The sequence below is a fragment of the Labeo rohita genome, unplaced genomic scaffold, assembly GCF_022985175.1.
Source record: "Labeo rohita strain BAU-BD-2019 unplaced genomic scaffold, IGBB_LRoh.1.0 scaffold_1125, whole genome shotgun sequence".
Lineage (NCBI taxonomy): Eukaryota > Metazoa > Chordata > Actinopteri > Cypriniformes > Cyprinidae > Labeo > Labeo rohita.
In genome coordinates, this window is record NW_026127258.1 from 3,138 (window position 1) to 20,378 (window position 17,241).

General features: G+C 40.5%; 1 protein-coding gene across 1 annotated transcript; it reads right to left on the minus strand.

Annotated features, from left to right (window-relative positions):
* Positions 1 to 1,567: 1,567 nt before the first annotated feature.
* LOC127157597 (butyrophilin-like protein 3) lies at positions 1,568 to 16,298 on the minus strand. The gene is made up of 7 exons (XM_051100837.1): positions 16,187 to 16,298; positions 15,844 to 15,917; positions 14,686 to 15,061; positions 13,960 to 14,232; positions 13,651 to 13,758; positions 4,670 to 4,795; positions 1,568 to 2,268 (listed from the first exon to the last, which is right to left on the minus strand). Exons 1-7 carry the CDS (start codon positions 16,296 to 16,298, stop codon positions 1,649 to 1,651), a joined length of 1,689 nt encoding a protein of 562 aa, XP_050956794.1. The 3' UTR covers positions 1,568 to 1,648.
* Between the last annotated feature and the right edge of the window lie 943 nt (positions 16,299 to 17,241).

Below are 17,241 nucleotides of genomic sequence, written 5' to 3' on the forward strand. Positions count from 1 at the left end.
ATTAAGGTCCAAAAATGGAAAAAAAAAACTGATTTACACCAATGTTCAGAGCAATATTTCCCATGAATGACACTAGGTGTGAACATAAAACTTGTTTTTTTGAAAGAGCATATTGTTATTGATAAAATATAAAAAAAATTGGGATGGGGTTTTGCCACTGAATAGTTTTTCCACTGAATGTTGGTAGTCTGTGAATCCGAGTTAATTCTCCCGATGTCCGTCGTAAATGCATTCCATTGTAACAGTTGGCAAAAATATGGATAATTCCAACCAACTCGGTCTGCACTGAACTGGCCCGAGTGTGTGTTTCGGAACCCCAACTTAAGTGGCCGTTCCATTGCACTTTCCCGAGGTGGAGGTCGGATTTTCCAGAGTCCCGAGCACAATGGAATGCTGCATTATAGCATTAGTTTAGGCATATGAGTTCAAAATAGCTGGTACTACAGTTTTTTTTTAAAATTATTACAGAAAAATGAGGCAAAACCCCATCCCAATTTTTTTTTTTATATTTTATCAATAAGAACATGCTCTTTCAAAAAAAAAAAAAGTTTCATGTTCACACCTGGTGTCATTCATGGGAAATAATACTCTGAACATTGGTGTAAATGAGTTTTTTTCCATTTTGGACCTTAATATCTCAACATCCATCAGACTCTATTGTCTGATATCAAAGGATGTGAAAGACATGGTACATATCAGACCATTTACCAAGTTTGATGCTTATACATTGAAGATTGAGGTTTCTATGGACATCTGAAAACCCTTAAAGTAATAGTTTCAAACAAAAGTAGAGGGCCAGCATTCAGGTGTAAATTCAGTAACAATGCTGTGAATTGTAATTCATGCAGTTCTGGACTAGGACTCTTAGCCCAGAAAATTTTATGGACCTGGCACAACTAGTTCTGGAGATATTTCAGTCTGAACATGGTCACTCAGACTGTGATGCCAAAACAGGGTAAAAAACAAACTTTTTTACAGATTTTTTGTGAAAAAAGTACGCACAGTAGAGATCTGAAATTTTGTATTTGATCTATTGGGCATATTACCCATCACATGGATTTTTTTCAGACAAATCTTAGGAGGTCAGGTGGGGACCATTTGATGATTCCAGCTGGAATGACCCCATATCCTTTATCACTGCTTAGAATACTATGAAATATGTTGCGTGCCCTATTCTGTGTAAGAAGCCACATCGTCTCACAGAGGAATTTATTTCAAACACTTGACTGTCATTATGAAGTGAGTTTGGAGTAAAAATGTTATTAAATGTTGTCTTTTGGACAAGAAGTTCATAAATGTTTCTCATGTTTGGAAAGATGTTTGACACGTTTTGATTAATTGTGCAGTTCTAGGTGAGACACATTCAAATTTTCATCTTGACATGTTAAAATTGTGCGTTTTAACACCTACTTAAAAAACATTGTGAAAACTGATGCCTTAAATGTTTAGTTCAGTTCAAATAGTATATGATATCACTGGAAATTACAAGTCCCCTACTAAACAAGCCAGAGGCGACAGCGGCAAGGAATCAAAACTCCATCAGTGACAGAAATGGGGGAAAAAAAAACCTGGGAGAAACCAGCCTCAGTTGGGAGGCCAGTTCTCCTCTGGCCAGACGAACCAGCAGTTTGTTCCATGTTCACTGATCTCATTCGTAATCATCACAGATGATCAGTGGTGTGGAGTTTTCATTACTCCAATACCCCAAACAAACAAATGGATAGAGTTTCTCATTAAAAGACTGATCAGTGTAAGTGTAGATATGAGACATGGGCTCCACATCATAAAAGCAGACGAGACCCTTCTCATAATCCACAAACACACCGACCCTCTGAGGATTCACACTCAGAGAAAAAAAGTAATCAGAAGAATCACAAGCTTGATACACCCCATATCTCAGACACACAGACCAGTATCCATTCAATGGACTCATACTGATCCAGTCCTTCCTGTTAACAGATTCTCTGGTCACTCCTAAATACCACTGAGTTTGTTCCTTCACCTGCACCTCAAAGTAAAAACACCCTGAGGAGAATCCATCCTTCCCAACAACACCAAGATCTTCATCAAATCTGTCTTTTCCTTTTCCTATCATTTGTGTGTTTCCAGATCTCACTTGTTTCCCATCATCAGACACGATGAGACGTGGATGAGCCGTATCAGCATCCAGAATCACATTCACTGCAGAAAATATTGAAAATTCTGCTTTACAGGTGAGTTTATAATAAATACATTGACAATTATTTATTTTTATAGGAATCATAAGAACTTCACAACACAAACAAAAACAAAGATAAATAAATATCATATTTAATGTACATTATATTATAATTTTGATGTATACATTTGGTTGTTTATTTTTGGATTCCCTTGTCTTAAATTAAATCTATTTTTTTTGTCTTGCTTGTATTTACTTGTGTATGTAAAATAAATAATTATAATATATATATATATATATATATATATATTATAATTATGCCATGATACAAGCCTTTCATTCAAATAAATAATTATGCTTTTTTTACTCACCCTTGTATGATCTTATGAGAGCTGAAAACAGAAAGTATGAAGTTATAAAGGCTTCATAACAGAATTCATCTTTAGATCAATAGTGAGATCAATAATTCCAATCAGCACTTGAAGACAAACAGAATAAAAGAAGACTTTACAGAGTTTTTTTATATCTTATAATAAAATACAATGAATAGCAAACATATATGAATGGACAGCGTATTCATTCATTGTTTTGCTAAATAATTTAAAAATACTGAATTTATATTTTAATAAGATCATATAAAACATTTACCTTTAGGTAGAATTGTCTTCAAAAGTTGATCACGTTCTACAGAAAATTCAGAAAAAGATGAGAAAAGAACATTAAACTTCAATCATTTTAATTACTCTGACAAACAAGTTATGATCATTATGTTGTGTTAATGTCAGGGACCATGAACCCGACCATGAAGCCAGTTTAGCTGTCTAGCCATGTAAGATTCAGTTTAGTTTTATGCCAACTCTGGGTTTTAGGGACGATGAAAGTGGTTTAGCTTTTAGCAGTCTTCATCGCCATAGTAACTTACGCTCCACAGGTAACCTGCACCAGGACAGATTATGTTCTGGTTTAGAGCAAACTGAAATTTGACCAATCAGCTTCAAGCAAACTGACACATCTGTGACACAAAAAAGCCACTCCCTCAGTTTATAGGGCACCACATAGTAAAAGACTTTAAAAAATAAAATCATCTGGATTTTAGTAATTTAGACTATTTATTGTAATTATTTTATATGATTTACATAATTATTATACCAATACCCCATTATCATTTTAACCATTAAGTTTAATAGTTAAAGCTACAGTCTGAAACTTTTTTTATGTGTTAAAAATGTACATAAAAAATAAGTTGATACATCATGAATCCATTTTCCAAAAATGTTTTTGTCTTATCTTGAATCACTATAGTACACCTATAATAAGGTTTTATATTCAGACTATTTCAGACTGGTTCTGGTTCTGAAGCGCTGTGGAGTAAACCAGTACCTGTGTGACTCATCATAGACATAAACAGAGAGAAGTAGCTCCGGATAAAATGTTTCTCCACAAGACACATTCAGTTCTGTTTATTAACTGCTAGAGCACCAAAGGTTATGGACTACAGCTTTAAGATTTTATTTTAAATGAATAAAAAATATATACAGATCATCTGAAATATAAATAAGCTTTTGTCTCAATAGTTTTAATCATGATTGTCAACTATATACACTTCACAACTTTCACTAGCAGTGATATGTCAAGATGTTTTCTTTAGCTTGTCCTCTTTCATGGCCAGATCTTGTTATCTTGCTGTGTAAAATGTGTTTTAAGTTTTTCATTTTTTTCAATCTTCAACTAAACTAAATCACAATGACTCTCTTGTGAATTACAGTTTTAAGGAATGTGATTAATTGTTCATTACTAATGTCACATTTCTATGTACACACACTCTATAAACACATGATCAAAGCCTGAGCTGACAGAGAAAGTTGATGATCAGTGTCATGATACCAACAAACCTGGATTGGTTTGATTTTGTCAACTCAAAACTAATCCTGTAACCCTGAGTTTGTTCAGCCATTATTATGGTACAAGCCACTGGTACATGTCAGGATTAGGTACTGTTTTGTGTTTTTGTGCATGTTTCCTTTGTTCTAGTTTTTCTGCCTGTGTTAATTACTGTGTTTGTTGTCTTGATTACTGATTTAGTTACACCTGTCCTATGTTTATATTGTTATGCTTATGTGTATTTATATCCTTGGTTTTGGTTTGTTATTGGAGTTATCTTCTCGTTTAAAGTTGGTTGTTCATTTTGCTGTGTTTATTGCTCTTTCATTTCTATTCTATTCTATTCTGTTCTATTCTTTTCTTTTCTTTTCTTTTCTTTTCTTTTCTTTTCTTTTCTTTTATTTTTTCATTAATCAATACTGTGCTTAAATCCAGCTTTCTGTTGTCTTTTTCGCAACCAGTCACAGACCTGAAAAAATATACATTATATAAACAACTGGTGACCATTTACCAGATTCAAGATAAAAATCAACAAAATAAATGAATGCACAAAGGTAAAACAGTATTTTTACTGCTAAAAAAAGACTTTAAATTAATAATGATTTAATAACGTAATAAAGACAAATTCACCATGTTGTACTCTCCTCTTCTCATTCTGTAGTCGACTGTGTTCATTCTGTAGTCGGCTGTGTTTATTTTGTAGTTGACTGTGTTCATTCTGTAGTCGACTGAGTTTATTCTGTAGTTGACTGAGTTCTAAAGAAGATTCAGAATAAAGACAAGAGAAAACAGAATTCAGACAACAAATACAAATATAATTTGTGATTGAGGAACAATAATAAATTACATGACCATTTTACAAAAATATATGAATGCACAATGTCTGTTAATTAAGCATTTTGTGGATGAAAACAGACTCGACATTAATACTGAATTAAATTATCTCACTATTAACTACTATGACCTACAATCTTTGCCTCAGTAAAATTAATTTCTGCTTATTAAACTAAACTGTTTATTAATAGTAAGTAAGGTAGTTGTTAATAGTCTAATATCTGCTTTATAATACTAATAAACAGCAAATATGCTAATAATATGCATGATAATAAGCAACTAGTTAATAGTGAGAATTGGTTTCTAGTCTAAATGTTAACAAATTATTTAATAAAGAAAAATAAATAATAAAAAAGTAACATATCCAAAGGAAAATGTGTAAAAATGTGTTATGTGTATTATAATAATAATAAAAAAAATATATAACACGTTATATATTTTCTTTTTTTATACTTTATTATGACACATTTAATACAATTTTACAAGTGAATTGTTCCTTTGAAGACATAATATTTTTTACCAACGGTTATTCCTCATTTTTCCTTCTACTTTATCTTCCATTACCTTTTTTTCTCCTTTTCTGGTAATACCCACCACCAACACATTAACAAAAATAAATAGATAAATAATAATATTGAATAATTAAATAAAATAATAAGGTAACACTTTATTTTGATAGTCCACTTTAGACATTCTACTAACAATAAGTAATTTTGCAACTGCATGTCAACTAGTCATTGGAGTATTAGTAGACTGTCTGCTTAATATATTTTAACACTCTTCTAAATTTTGCAAGTATGTCAACTTATTCTACTAACCCTAAACCTAAACTAACAGTCTGCACTGAGAGTTAGTAGACATGTAGTTGCAAAGTTACTTATAGTTAGTAGAATGTCTAAAGTGGACTATCAAAATGAAGTGTAAAACCAAAAAAAAGAGGATTATGTAAAAACTTAATATAATGTGTTGTTTTTTTAGTGGATACTTTGATTTTAGCTGTGCCCATATCTTTTCAAAAAGTTTACTTTTACTTTTGATTTTCATATCTTTTCCGTACTGTACTTCAGTGTACTTTATACACTAAGTCTAACCGAAAATATAGCTATTGTTTTAAGAGCTGTGATTCTCAATATTCTAAATAAGTATAACTCATCTTTACTAAGCAGCAGATCCCATACTCAAAACTATATTTTGTATTTTTATTATATTTGATTTCTTAACCTTTTCTTCTATTGCCTGAAAAACTTTTTCCAATCTGTTTCCAATCTCCTTCTGTTATTTCATTACCTAATTCAAATTCCCATTTTGTCTTAATATTATATAAACCCCAGTCCTTAATTTCTTTGAATATATTATTTATTTGTCCTATAAGGTTATCTAGTCTATTGATTTTACTAACCTTAATCATAAAACGCAACAGTGGGTGAATATCATCTAAAGTTTTTATTTTAATCTCAACCTTTAGACAACTTCTTATTTGAAGATATTTGTAAAATAATTTTCTAGATAATATATATTTTTTCTCTTTGTTCTCAAATGTCTCCATCTTATTGAATGAATGAATGAATGATCGCATTTGTATAGCGCTTTCATTGTGTATTGCTATACACCCAAAGCGCTTTACAATCATATGGGGGGATCTCTCCTCAACCACCACCAGTGTGCAGCATCCACTTGGATGATGCGACGGCAGCCACAGGACAACGGCGCCAGTGCGCTCACCACACACCAGCTACAGGTGGAGAGGAGAGAGAGTGATAGAGCCAATTCAGTGAATGGGGATTATTAGGAGGCCATGACGGACAAAGGCCAGAGGAGGGAATTTAGCCAGGACACCGGGGATACTCCCCTACTCTTTACGAGAAGTGCCATGGGATTGGGACCACAGAGAGTCAGGACCTCAGTTTAACGTCTAATCCGAATGACGGTGCTTTTTACAGTATAGTGTCCCCATCACTACACTGGGGCATTAGGACCCACATAGACCACAGGGTGAGCACCCCCTGCTGGCCTCACTAACACCTCTTCCAACAGCAACCTAGTTCCCTATCTGTCGTACACTCCGAGTTGTGTCGAGTTAGTGTACGACACTAGGGGTCGCTCTTGAGAGCCCAAACACCTCTGACAGTTTTGAGAAAGGCCAATGAAAATTGGGTGTGCAGATTTGCATAGCTGGCCACGCCCCAGACATCCGGGTATAATAGGGCAGCGTGTGCATCTGCTCACTCGTTCTGTTCTTCGGAGCCGAATGCAGCGTCTCTGCGTGAGATGCAGCAACATTCACCTCTCTCGTCGTTGGATCTGCAGCACAGACAGCGGTCTCTCCCTCTCTAGCACAGCCTGTGTTGTGAGAGTCCCCTGGGTGCGTCGACGGCGATCTTGAAGAGCAATCTTCCTTCTAAAAGGGTGATTTCTCTGATAGAGCTGGCACGGTAGGATTGTGTGTTGGTTAACATATCTTTCCCTCCGTGTCATTCTGGTTGCGGCTTACCTTCCCAAACGATCGACATGACCGTTGTGTTCAGTGTTGAGTTATGCTCACGCTGATGCAGCGCTTGTTGTTGACTCATGTTTTGCTTGCGAGAGCTTGATCATGGACGCGCTTGCTCGTCAGCCGCGTGCTTTACGTGAAGCCGCGGCTCACTCCGACTGCTTCCCGCTCCGGTCATTCTACTTTCGGGTATGAGGCCATTGCGATGTGCGTCGGTAACGAGCATTAGGAAGCAGGGAAGGCTCTGCCGGGTGAAAACCCCGCAAACCTCTCGCTCCTCGCGTCCCTCGATCCAAACGATCAACACGACCGTTGTATTCAGTGTTGAGATTCTCACGCCGATGCAGCGCTTGTTGTTGATTCATGTTTTGCCGGCGAAAACATGACCTGGGCGCACGAGCCGTATGCTTACGTTCCCGACTGCTACCCGCTCCGGTCCTTCTACTTCCGGGTACGAGGCCGTTGCGATGTGCGTTGGTGACGAGCATTACAAAGCAAGGAAGGTTTTGCCGGGTGAAAACCCCGCAAACCCCTCGCTTCGTGCGTCCCTCGATTGAGTTTCCGGACAAGTTTGTTAGTCTGTCTTTCTTATTCAGAACTCCTAAGTGGGCGGAAATGGTTAGCGGCAGCATCGCTAAGGAAGGGCGTGAACTATTTGAAAGCAGAAACTTCAGCTGAGCAAGCCTCTACGGGGGACTGATTCTCAGTTTGAGGTGGATGCTAAAAAATGGCGGCCGTGCCTGAAACGGGCAGCCAAGAAGGGGCTGGTTAATAGACATCTGGGTAACGACCTGTACGCTCGTTTCCAGTGTCTGTTTCCCGGAAGTGCACGAGAAGTCGGTGAAATCGCGGAAAGCCCATTTAAAAAAATGGTCAGAACGTGATAAACCAACTTCTCCTCCTTCACCACTCTCGATGGGGGTCCAGCGAGGGGGTTTCAGAGGTTCCCCCAGGCGGAGGGGGCGATTGCAGTGTACTCCCTGCTAATCGCCGCCGCTTGTGGGATTCCTTCCAGAACTCCCGTTCAGGGCCTGTAAGTTCTTCCGGGCAAGGCTTACATGGCTTCTGGACAGGCTGTGTCCGCCTTACATACCACAGCCATCCTCTGGGCGTTCAGGCCGTGGCGTTGCGAGCTCAGTACGAGGGTGGTTCCAACCTAGAGCTGTGAGTCGTGGCACACGCTCTAGGAAGGGCGATGTCTACTTGTTGGTCCAGGAACGCCACCTGTGGCTGCACCTGTCAGAAATGCGGGAAATTTGAAGTCCGCTTCTTACCCCCCATTTCCCAGGTTGGCCCTTCTGGCAACACCGTGATAGAATTTGCAGCAAAATTCCTTCACGGTAGGAGCAGACAGAGCCACGGGTCAGGGCTCCGGCCCTCTACCCCCGACTACTCCTGTCTGTTCGTCGCCACGGACGGTCCCCTATAGAACTCCTGAGGCCCCACGACAGCCGGGCCTCCGGCCTGACCGCCCAGCGGTCAGAGATCTTGTTGGAAGGTTGGCAACACGAGCTTGTCGGTAGGCTTGCTAGAACCCTCGTTAGGCTTCTAGTTTTTCTTCTGATGAGCAATCCAGAGCAGGCGGGCTAGCTGACCCTTCCAGATCCACTCTCGACCCGGGGATGAGAGATGGATTCGGCACAAACTCTGCATAATGGCAAAGACACACCGCGCTCTTGGGGCTTCATCTCCAAACACGGCGTTCTCTGCCTTATTCAGCCACGACATTCCCATTCCAGGTACGTCGGGTATAGTTCCCTGAGACCTGAAGCTTCTCAGAACTACCTGACTTGGCTATGCAACTCAGGTTGCAAGGCATCCGCTAAGGTCTACGGCATTCTCTTATAAATCGACTCAGGGCAAGAATGCTATGGTCCCTTAAGCGGAGATCGCAGCCCCCCTGGGAAGGGTGCGATAGATCCTATCCCCTCAGCCAAAATGAAGGAAAGGGTTTGCCGACCCCTACTTCATTGTACCAAGATGGGTGGTTGACTCATACCAATCTTAAAACAGAGGTTTTTGAATCGGGCCCTTTCTCAAGCTCCCGTTCAAACATTAGCTCTTGAACACACATCCCTTGTGTGTCAGGGCTTAAGATTGGTTGATGGCATTGGACCTGAGCGACACGTACTATCATGTCTTGATCCTCCAAGACTCTGTCTTCAAGATCAGGCTCATCAGTACAATGGGTTTGATGCACATGAGACCGCTGCAGCACTGGCTTCATACTCGAGTCCCCAGGTGGGCGTGGCGTCAGGGCACATCCCGTGTGAACATCACACCATCGTGTCACCAGACACTCAGCCCTTGGACAGACATTGTGTTCCTATGGTCAGGTGTCCCCTTGGAACAAGTGTCCAGACGTATCGTTGTCACCACAGATGCTTCCAAGATAGGCTGGGGTGCCACCTGCGACGGGCAGGCAGCTTCCGGGGTCTGGACAGGCTTGTCTTGAGACCCCGGCCTGGATACGTGCCCAAGGTCCCCACCACTCCCTTCAGAGATCAGGTGATGACCTTGCAAGCTATTCCTCTCAGGAGGATGACCCCAACCTGACCTATGTTATGCCCAGTCCATGCCCTGCGCATCTACATGGAACAAACTCAGCCCTTAAGATGTTCGGAACAGCTCTTGTCTGTTATGGAGGACAGCAGAAGGGGAAAGTTGTCTCCAAGCAGAGGATCTCCCACTGGCTGGTAAACGCGATCTGGATGGCCTACCGGGCCAGAGGCCTACCCTGCCCTCTGGAGGTAAGAGTCCATTCGACTAGGGGCGTTGCTGCCTCGGCAGCCCTTGCAAATGGGGCCTCATTAACAGACATCTGTAGAGCTGCAGGTTGGGCTACACCTAACACATTTGCCAGATTTTATAATTTGCGCCTGGAGCCAGTGTCAGCTAGAGTTTTGAACACAAATTCTTGACTCTGCACACTGGCTGGTGTAGAGCTTGCCTAAAGCGCTTCCCCCTAACGGTGATTACGCTTTGTTGAGTCTCAGTAGGTTTCCTGAACGCGAACCCTGGGCACCATTCCATCATTGGCACTCCTGACGTAGCAGAGTTTGGCGGAGGAACTCGTTACGAAATCTCAACACAAGGTATGGTTACTACTCTAACTCTTGGTTGGATTTGTGCCCCATATGTAGTGGCTCCTCATGTAGTGGCCCCATGTGTGTATTTTCCACCTATAACTCCTGTGGTGCGGTGTTTTCCCCTGAAGACAGGTTTGTCTCTAGGGCCTGAGTCAGGTTGTCTCCCCGGGTGTGAGACCCACCTCAGGTCCCATATTTAATGATGTCACTTTATACCCCCCCTTTTTGGGCAGGTTGTGAACTCCGTAGTGCCTTTTCCTTCGGGAAACCAGCACTTCCGCAATGTTCTCAAGACACTCAGCCGCTCCACTGAGGAAGGCCCGGCTGCAAGACACTGCTGTAACAGGTCAGTCTTGGACGTTGGATGGTCACGACGAGGTGAGCTGCACTTACGTTAACACGTTGCCCTGTTACACTTGCGCTTATCACTTGTGACGCGGCCAGACATGTGGCGTGTTTTTACGGGGACCCCTAGTGTCGTACACTAACTCGACACAACTCGGAGTGTACGACAGATCTCGGTTACGTATGGTAACCCTCGTTCCCTGATGGAGGGAACGGAGACGTTGTGTCTCCCATGCCACATCTCTGGTCCGCCTCTGAGTGAGCTGAGATGCTCGGCTCCTCAGATCAGAACGAGTGAGCAGATGCACACGCTGCCCTATTATACCCGGATGTCTGGGGCGTGGCCAGCTATGCAAATCTGCACACCCAGAGGTGTTTGGGCTCTCAAGAGCGACCCCTAGTGTCGTACACTAACTCGACACAACGTCTCCGTTCCCTCCATCAGGGAACGAGGGTTACCATACGTAACCGAGACGTTTTCCCAGGTGGTCTCCCATCCAGGTACTGACCAGGCTCAACCCTGCTTAGCTTCAGTGGGTAGCCAGTCTTGGGCTGCAGGGTGAAATGGCTGTGGCCCATAATTGTCTGGAATTGTCCCATAAAGTGTCTCCATAATTTTTATAAAATCTATTAAGTCCTTTGCTAGCCCAAAACTTAAATACAACACTGATCACTAATATACATCACTTTGCAAATTCTTCTCCAACATTTAAAAGCTACCTTTTTCACCTACATAATAATAACTAGTATTTACATTTTTCTTTCTCCCACAAAATATCAATGTATTAATTGCATCAAGTGACCTGGTTTCCATACTTTTCCACGTTGATATATTTTCCCGCTTGCATCCAGCTCAAAATCAGCTTAATCTGGTCTGCATAATAGTAATACACCAAATTTGGCAATAAACACCCCTTTTCTTTACTATTTTGTAAACCCTTAAGTTTTACTCTTGATTTCCCCTCGTCTCATGAATCTTCTAAACATACTATGCCAAGATGTATATAAACAGGAACATTTTGAAACAGAAACAAAAAATCTCAGGAGTATATTTTTATATACTTTTATATATTATATTATATTATATTATTTTATATTATATTTTATATATTATATTTTAACATTACTTATTTTTTCAATCAAAGATAATGATAATATTAAATTATTTTTATCAAATGATAAGATAAAATCATTTCTTATAGTAGTTTCTAAAATATCATAGTTACACTTTTGTTACAAATTCTCTGCTTTGTTTGGAATTTTCACTTCCAAATTCATTATCTCTGTTTGGTTCCATTTAAAATCATATTACTCTTTAAAACATTGTAATTTACTCTTAATTTCCCTGGCTTCTGTCTTATTAAAGTTTAATTTATATCCTGAGATCTTTTTTAACACTGAGGGTAATGATGTTTGTACTTCAAAAAACAAAAATCACATCATCCACATACAATGCAAATTTATTTTCCTCATCTTTAATTTTAAGGCATTTTATTAAAGAATTCCGTCAGATACTCTGTGCTAAAGACTCTATACACAGAGGACATATCTGAGGTGATAAGGGATCCCCAGAGTGAGAGAGTTTGGTCCCAGCGTACACCAGTTCTTACATTTTCTTTTAGCAGGGAGCAGCTTAGGACCAGCACATGATAAGCTAAGGACCAGCTCAAACTAGCAAAGGAACAGAATAAACCAGCTAAAAAACAACTTAAACCAGCTCAATCCAACATCCATGCTTTAAAACCTACCTAACCAGCATATGCTGTTTTTTTCAACAGGCATTTTAGCCACCGGAAACACCAGAGCCACAGCCCCTTTCACCAGACACACTGTCTATCTCCACTTCTAAGCTGCTCAAAAAAAGTGGAAGAACTGGTATATACTGGGACCAAACTCTCTCTCTCTATTGCTGGAAGCTCCCCAAATCAAATCACTTCTGGTCAATGACTTAATAATTACAAACAACCTGGATTTTATGTTTCTAAATGAAACATGGCTAGAAAACAGCTGTAGAGCAACAGTCCTCAATGAAACAGCCCCTCCTAACTTTCATGAGTGTCTGCAGAGCTGTTAGGAGAGGTGGAGGTGTAGCTGCTCTATTTTAAGATGTCTATCAATGCAAGCAAGTGTCATTTGGTCATTGCTTGTCCTTTGAATATCTGGCTATTGTGCTAAAAGATACACCACTCATCCTATTTATCATTATTTACAGGCCTCCAAAATACTCTCCAGCCTGTTGAAGACTTTACAGAAGTGTTATCAATGATTTCCTCTGAGTTTGATTGCTTTGCTATTGCTGGTAATTTTAATATACACAATAATAACGCAGAAATTAATACCGCAATCCACTATAACATTCATGCTTGGAACTACAGGCACTGCTAGACAAATCACCTTCTCAAACCTTATAAACAGCAACATAAACACTCACACTCTTTTTGCTACTGTTGAGAGACTAACTCAGATCTTTTAGAAGTGGCAAACACTTCACTTCTTTCTGGGACTTTTCCAAATTCACTGAAAACTGCAGTTGTTTAGTTCAATGCATACTGAGCAACTACAGTCCAATATCAAATCTTTCAAAGATCCTTGAAAAGGTTGTTTTCAGTTGCACAGAGATAGAACTCATAAAGATAATAAATGAGATTTGATTAAATACTGATTCAGGCAAATTATCAATGCTAGTACTACTTGATCTCAGTGCTGCATTTGACACTATCACAAGATATTTCTAGAGTGAGTGGAATATTCCAAATGCAATGACTCCTTGTTTAACTGAAGAAAGTTCTATAGAATATAGATTTTTTTTTTTTTTTTTTTTAAAAAAAAAGTAAAGAAAACATGGATTTTACCTTTGTTTTTATGAACAAACACAGCTATCAGTATTCCAGCAATGACACTGAGCACAACAAAAACTGAAATCAGGATGATTGATGTCCTCCAAGAATTAAACATTTTACCTGCAAAACAAAACAGTAATTCAGCACATTGTGTAAATCAAACTATTTTGATGAGATGATTGAAAACGTACATAGACAGTAAATGTTTTAGCTTTACGTAACTTAATAGACTAAGCTGATAATCATTAAATCTTTATATTGTATCGAAAATACCATGAGATGATGACAAACAATTACAGGAACAAAAGTGTCAGAATTTACTTGTTGTGATCATAAGTGTCTCCAGCATGTGATGCTTCAGTTTGAATCTGCAGTGAATCTTGCTGTCTCTCTCATATACAGTGACGGTGTGTTTTACACTGAATCCATCTATTTTTCTTTGCATCTCTGTAGTTTCTGAACTCAAACTGACTCCTTCACTGTTCAGCCACTCAAGATCAGGTTCAGGGTTCCAACTTTCAGATTCACACAGTAGATGAAGCCCTCCTGAATGATCAAACCCATCTACAGTAATCACTGGAGGACGTCCTACAGCTAGAGACAAACAAGAAGAACATGCAGTTATTGTTCTGTTTTTTTGAAGTTAGTTAAGGCTGGAATACACTACATGACTTTTACCCCGATTTACAGTCCGAACAAACTGACGCCAGTTGCTGACAGTCAGAGCCAATTTGCAGAGTTGACAGATTTCATAGAAAATTGTGTAGTGTATGGTTGTGACTCTTTTTTTAACTTCAAAATTCCATCCACTCAGAGGATATTAAACATGTTTGATTTTTTTCAGTAGATTTTAGAGCACATATCACATATCTCCAACAAAGAGCATGTTTCTGTGTGAGTTTGTTGTGATTAGTGTATGATGACCAGCTTTTCTTTGTGACTATTTACAAAGTCAGTAAGTGTTTGATGCCTAGTGTTTAAAAATATGTTCATATTTTAATAGTTGTGTAGTGTATTCCAGCCTTTAGTTTTCAATAGTTTTCTCACCTTCAACACTGACATTAACAGTGGCATCATCAGACCAGGATTTGGACTGAATAAAACACTTATAAAGTCCTTCATCAGAGACTCGGACTGATGAGAGTTTGAGTGATGCGTTTCCTCTCTGTAGTTCTTGATGATTCAGTTTTGTTCTGCCTCTGTAGGACTGAATCTGATTTGTGTTTTTGTCTATATGATCCTCATGGAGATGCACTAGTTGTGAGTCTTTCAGATCAAGTCTAAACCACTCCACTCTCATGTCCACAACACTGATGTTGGGTTTGACTGAACAGGGCAAAATCACATCTTCACCAGCTACAGCAAGAACAGCATCTGCAGGACCCACTACTTCATACTGCTCTGTAAAAGAGAAAAAGCAGGTCTAATTAAAAGTGAACCTACTTTAAGTTGAACTGTCAACCTTTAAACATCAAGTCATAAAAGTAGTCCATAACTTGTTATCATATTTAAATGTGCACAAGTGTCAATGAGATTTCAGGTCTACTGCATTTTCATGTAAAGCAGCAGCTGTTTTTCTCCACACATCAGCTCTGCATCTGATCATTTGAGAGGCTTCATCTGCCACATTATGTTGATCTATTTACATCTTTGCTTCAAAACACTGCCTGTGTGAATATATTAAGTATTATTATATGGCTCTTTGTAAACTTGATTCTAATTGGTCAATATTTCTGAATAATAATAACTGTTATTTGCAACACTGACCACTCAACCAGGAAACAGTCTCGGTTACAATTGTAACCCTCGTTCCCTGAAGGAGGGAACGGAGACGTTACGTCAATACTGACGTATTTGGGGTCCTACTTGGGGGCCCAATCACCTCCGAGCTTAAGAAGAAAAAGCCAATGAAATTGGCGAGTGGAATTTGCATGCCAAGCCACTCCCCCGTACATACGGGTATATAAGATGGCGGCATGCATCCACTCACTCAGGTTTTATGCTGAGGAGCCGAGAGACATCCCGGCATTCAGTGCAGTTCAGGATTGTGGCAGGAAGGACGTAACATCTCCGTTCCCTCCTTCAGGGAACAAGGGTTACAGTTGAAACCGAGACGTTCCCCTTCAGTCATTCTCTACAACGTTGCGTCAATACTAACGTATTTGGTGTCCCTCTGGAAAACGCCACAATCATGAACCGCGTTACGTAGTTGAGGAACAAATGCTGACAGGCAAGCGTGTCAGGACAAATGACGCTCAACACATAACCTTCCCAAGGCCCTGTAAGCCAGATAACGGGCCCACAAGGGAGCCAGGTATCTGAAGTGACCGTTGGGGGGGTGGAGCACAATGACTAATTAAAAGCCATGTGGAGACTAGTACAATAAAATATCCCTTTTTTCTTCAAGGATATTAGGGGGAACATGGTGAATAACCGTGTAAAATACTGGAACATATGCCACTCGGTACTAAGAAACCGAGGTGAGGCCCAATTTCCACCCAATGGCCAACTTCTGCTTGAGGACAGCATTCCCCGTTTTTCTGCTGACCTGTAAGCAAACAAGAGCTTCTCGCTAAGGCCGGGTCTGCCTCCTCCGGCGGCAGAGCTTGCAGGTCCACCACCTGAACCCGAAGGTGAGAGGTGGGGAACCCCGGGCACATAACCAGACCGGGATCTCAGGAAAACATGAGATTGGCCGGACCCAAATTAAGGCACATTTTGTTGAAAAATACATGCAGGTTCTCCACCCTCCTAATGCAAGTGAGCGTGATCAGGAGAGAGGTCTAAGTGATTTGTAGCAGATTTGTAGCTCGACTGATCCAAATGGCTCAAAGGGGACACTCCGTAGACCTAAGAGGGCCATGGAGAGACCCAAAGGAGGGATAAGGTGCAAACCTAGAGGGACTTATCCCCCTGCACCCTTCAAGAACCTGTCTGTCAGGTGATGCTTCCCTGAGGACAACCATTCCCTTTTTTTTTTTTTTTTTTTTTGCAGAGATGGTCGCGATGAACATTACAGTGGAGGGAACATCCTTCGCTCCAACTGCAAGAAGGGAATCAAAACTCTGACCGAGCATCAACAGAAAGACCTCACCTCAGAGAGGACCAATGAGGTCTTGCCGCGTCCCATCCAGAAGCCAAGGTACAGGTTCACAGATCGGGATGCGGGTGCCAGATTATGCCCAATCTGAGAAGGTTCTTCTCCAGGGAAAACTTCCCAAAAGGGGCTGTCACAAGGAGAATGGGTGTCAGCAAGCCCGGTTCGGGTGGGTCAGAAGACGCACCGAAGAACCTACTCCTCGTCCCCCTAATCTAGCAGAGGGTTTGTGCAGGGAAGCTTACTCCGGCTGTGTGCCCGCGCGTGCCTGTCGAGCTCTCGGACAGGAACGAGCCAGCAGTAGGAGGATTCAGAGGAGGAAAACAGGTTCACCTGATCGCCGCTGAATCAACTACAGATGAGCTGGGACCCAGGGTTTGAATTGCCATTTTCGGGAAGAGTTTTTCTCTCTCTCTTTTTTTTTTTTTTTGCAACTTAACTCTCCGAGAATGAACAGCATGCAGCAATATTAGCTGTAAGACTCCAGAGGAGGAGATGGCCGGCGA

Excerpts from the sequence above, each read along its gene's own strand:
- LOC127157597 (XM_051100837.1), bottom strand. The coding sequence starts at position 16,298 with ATGTGCCCGGGGTTCCCCACCTCTCACCTTCGGGTTCAGGTGGTGGAC. Across the intron at positions 14,233-14,685 it reads TGTTAATGTCAGTGTTGAAG|CTGTAGGACGTCCTCCAGTG; the intron begins GTGAGAAAACTA and ends GTTTGTCTCTAG. Across the intron at positions 4,796-13,650 it reads GTTTGTTCATAAAAACAAAG|AACTCAGTCAACTACAGAAT; the intron begins GTAAAATCCATG and ends AATCTTCTTTAG.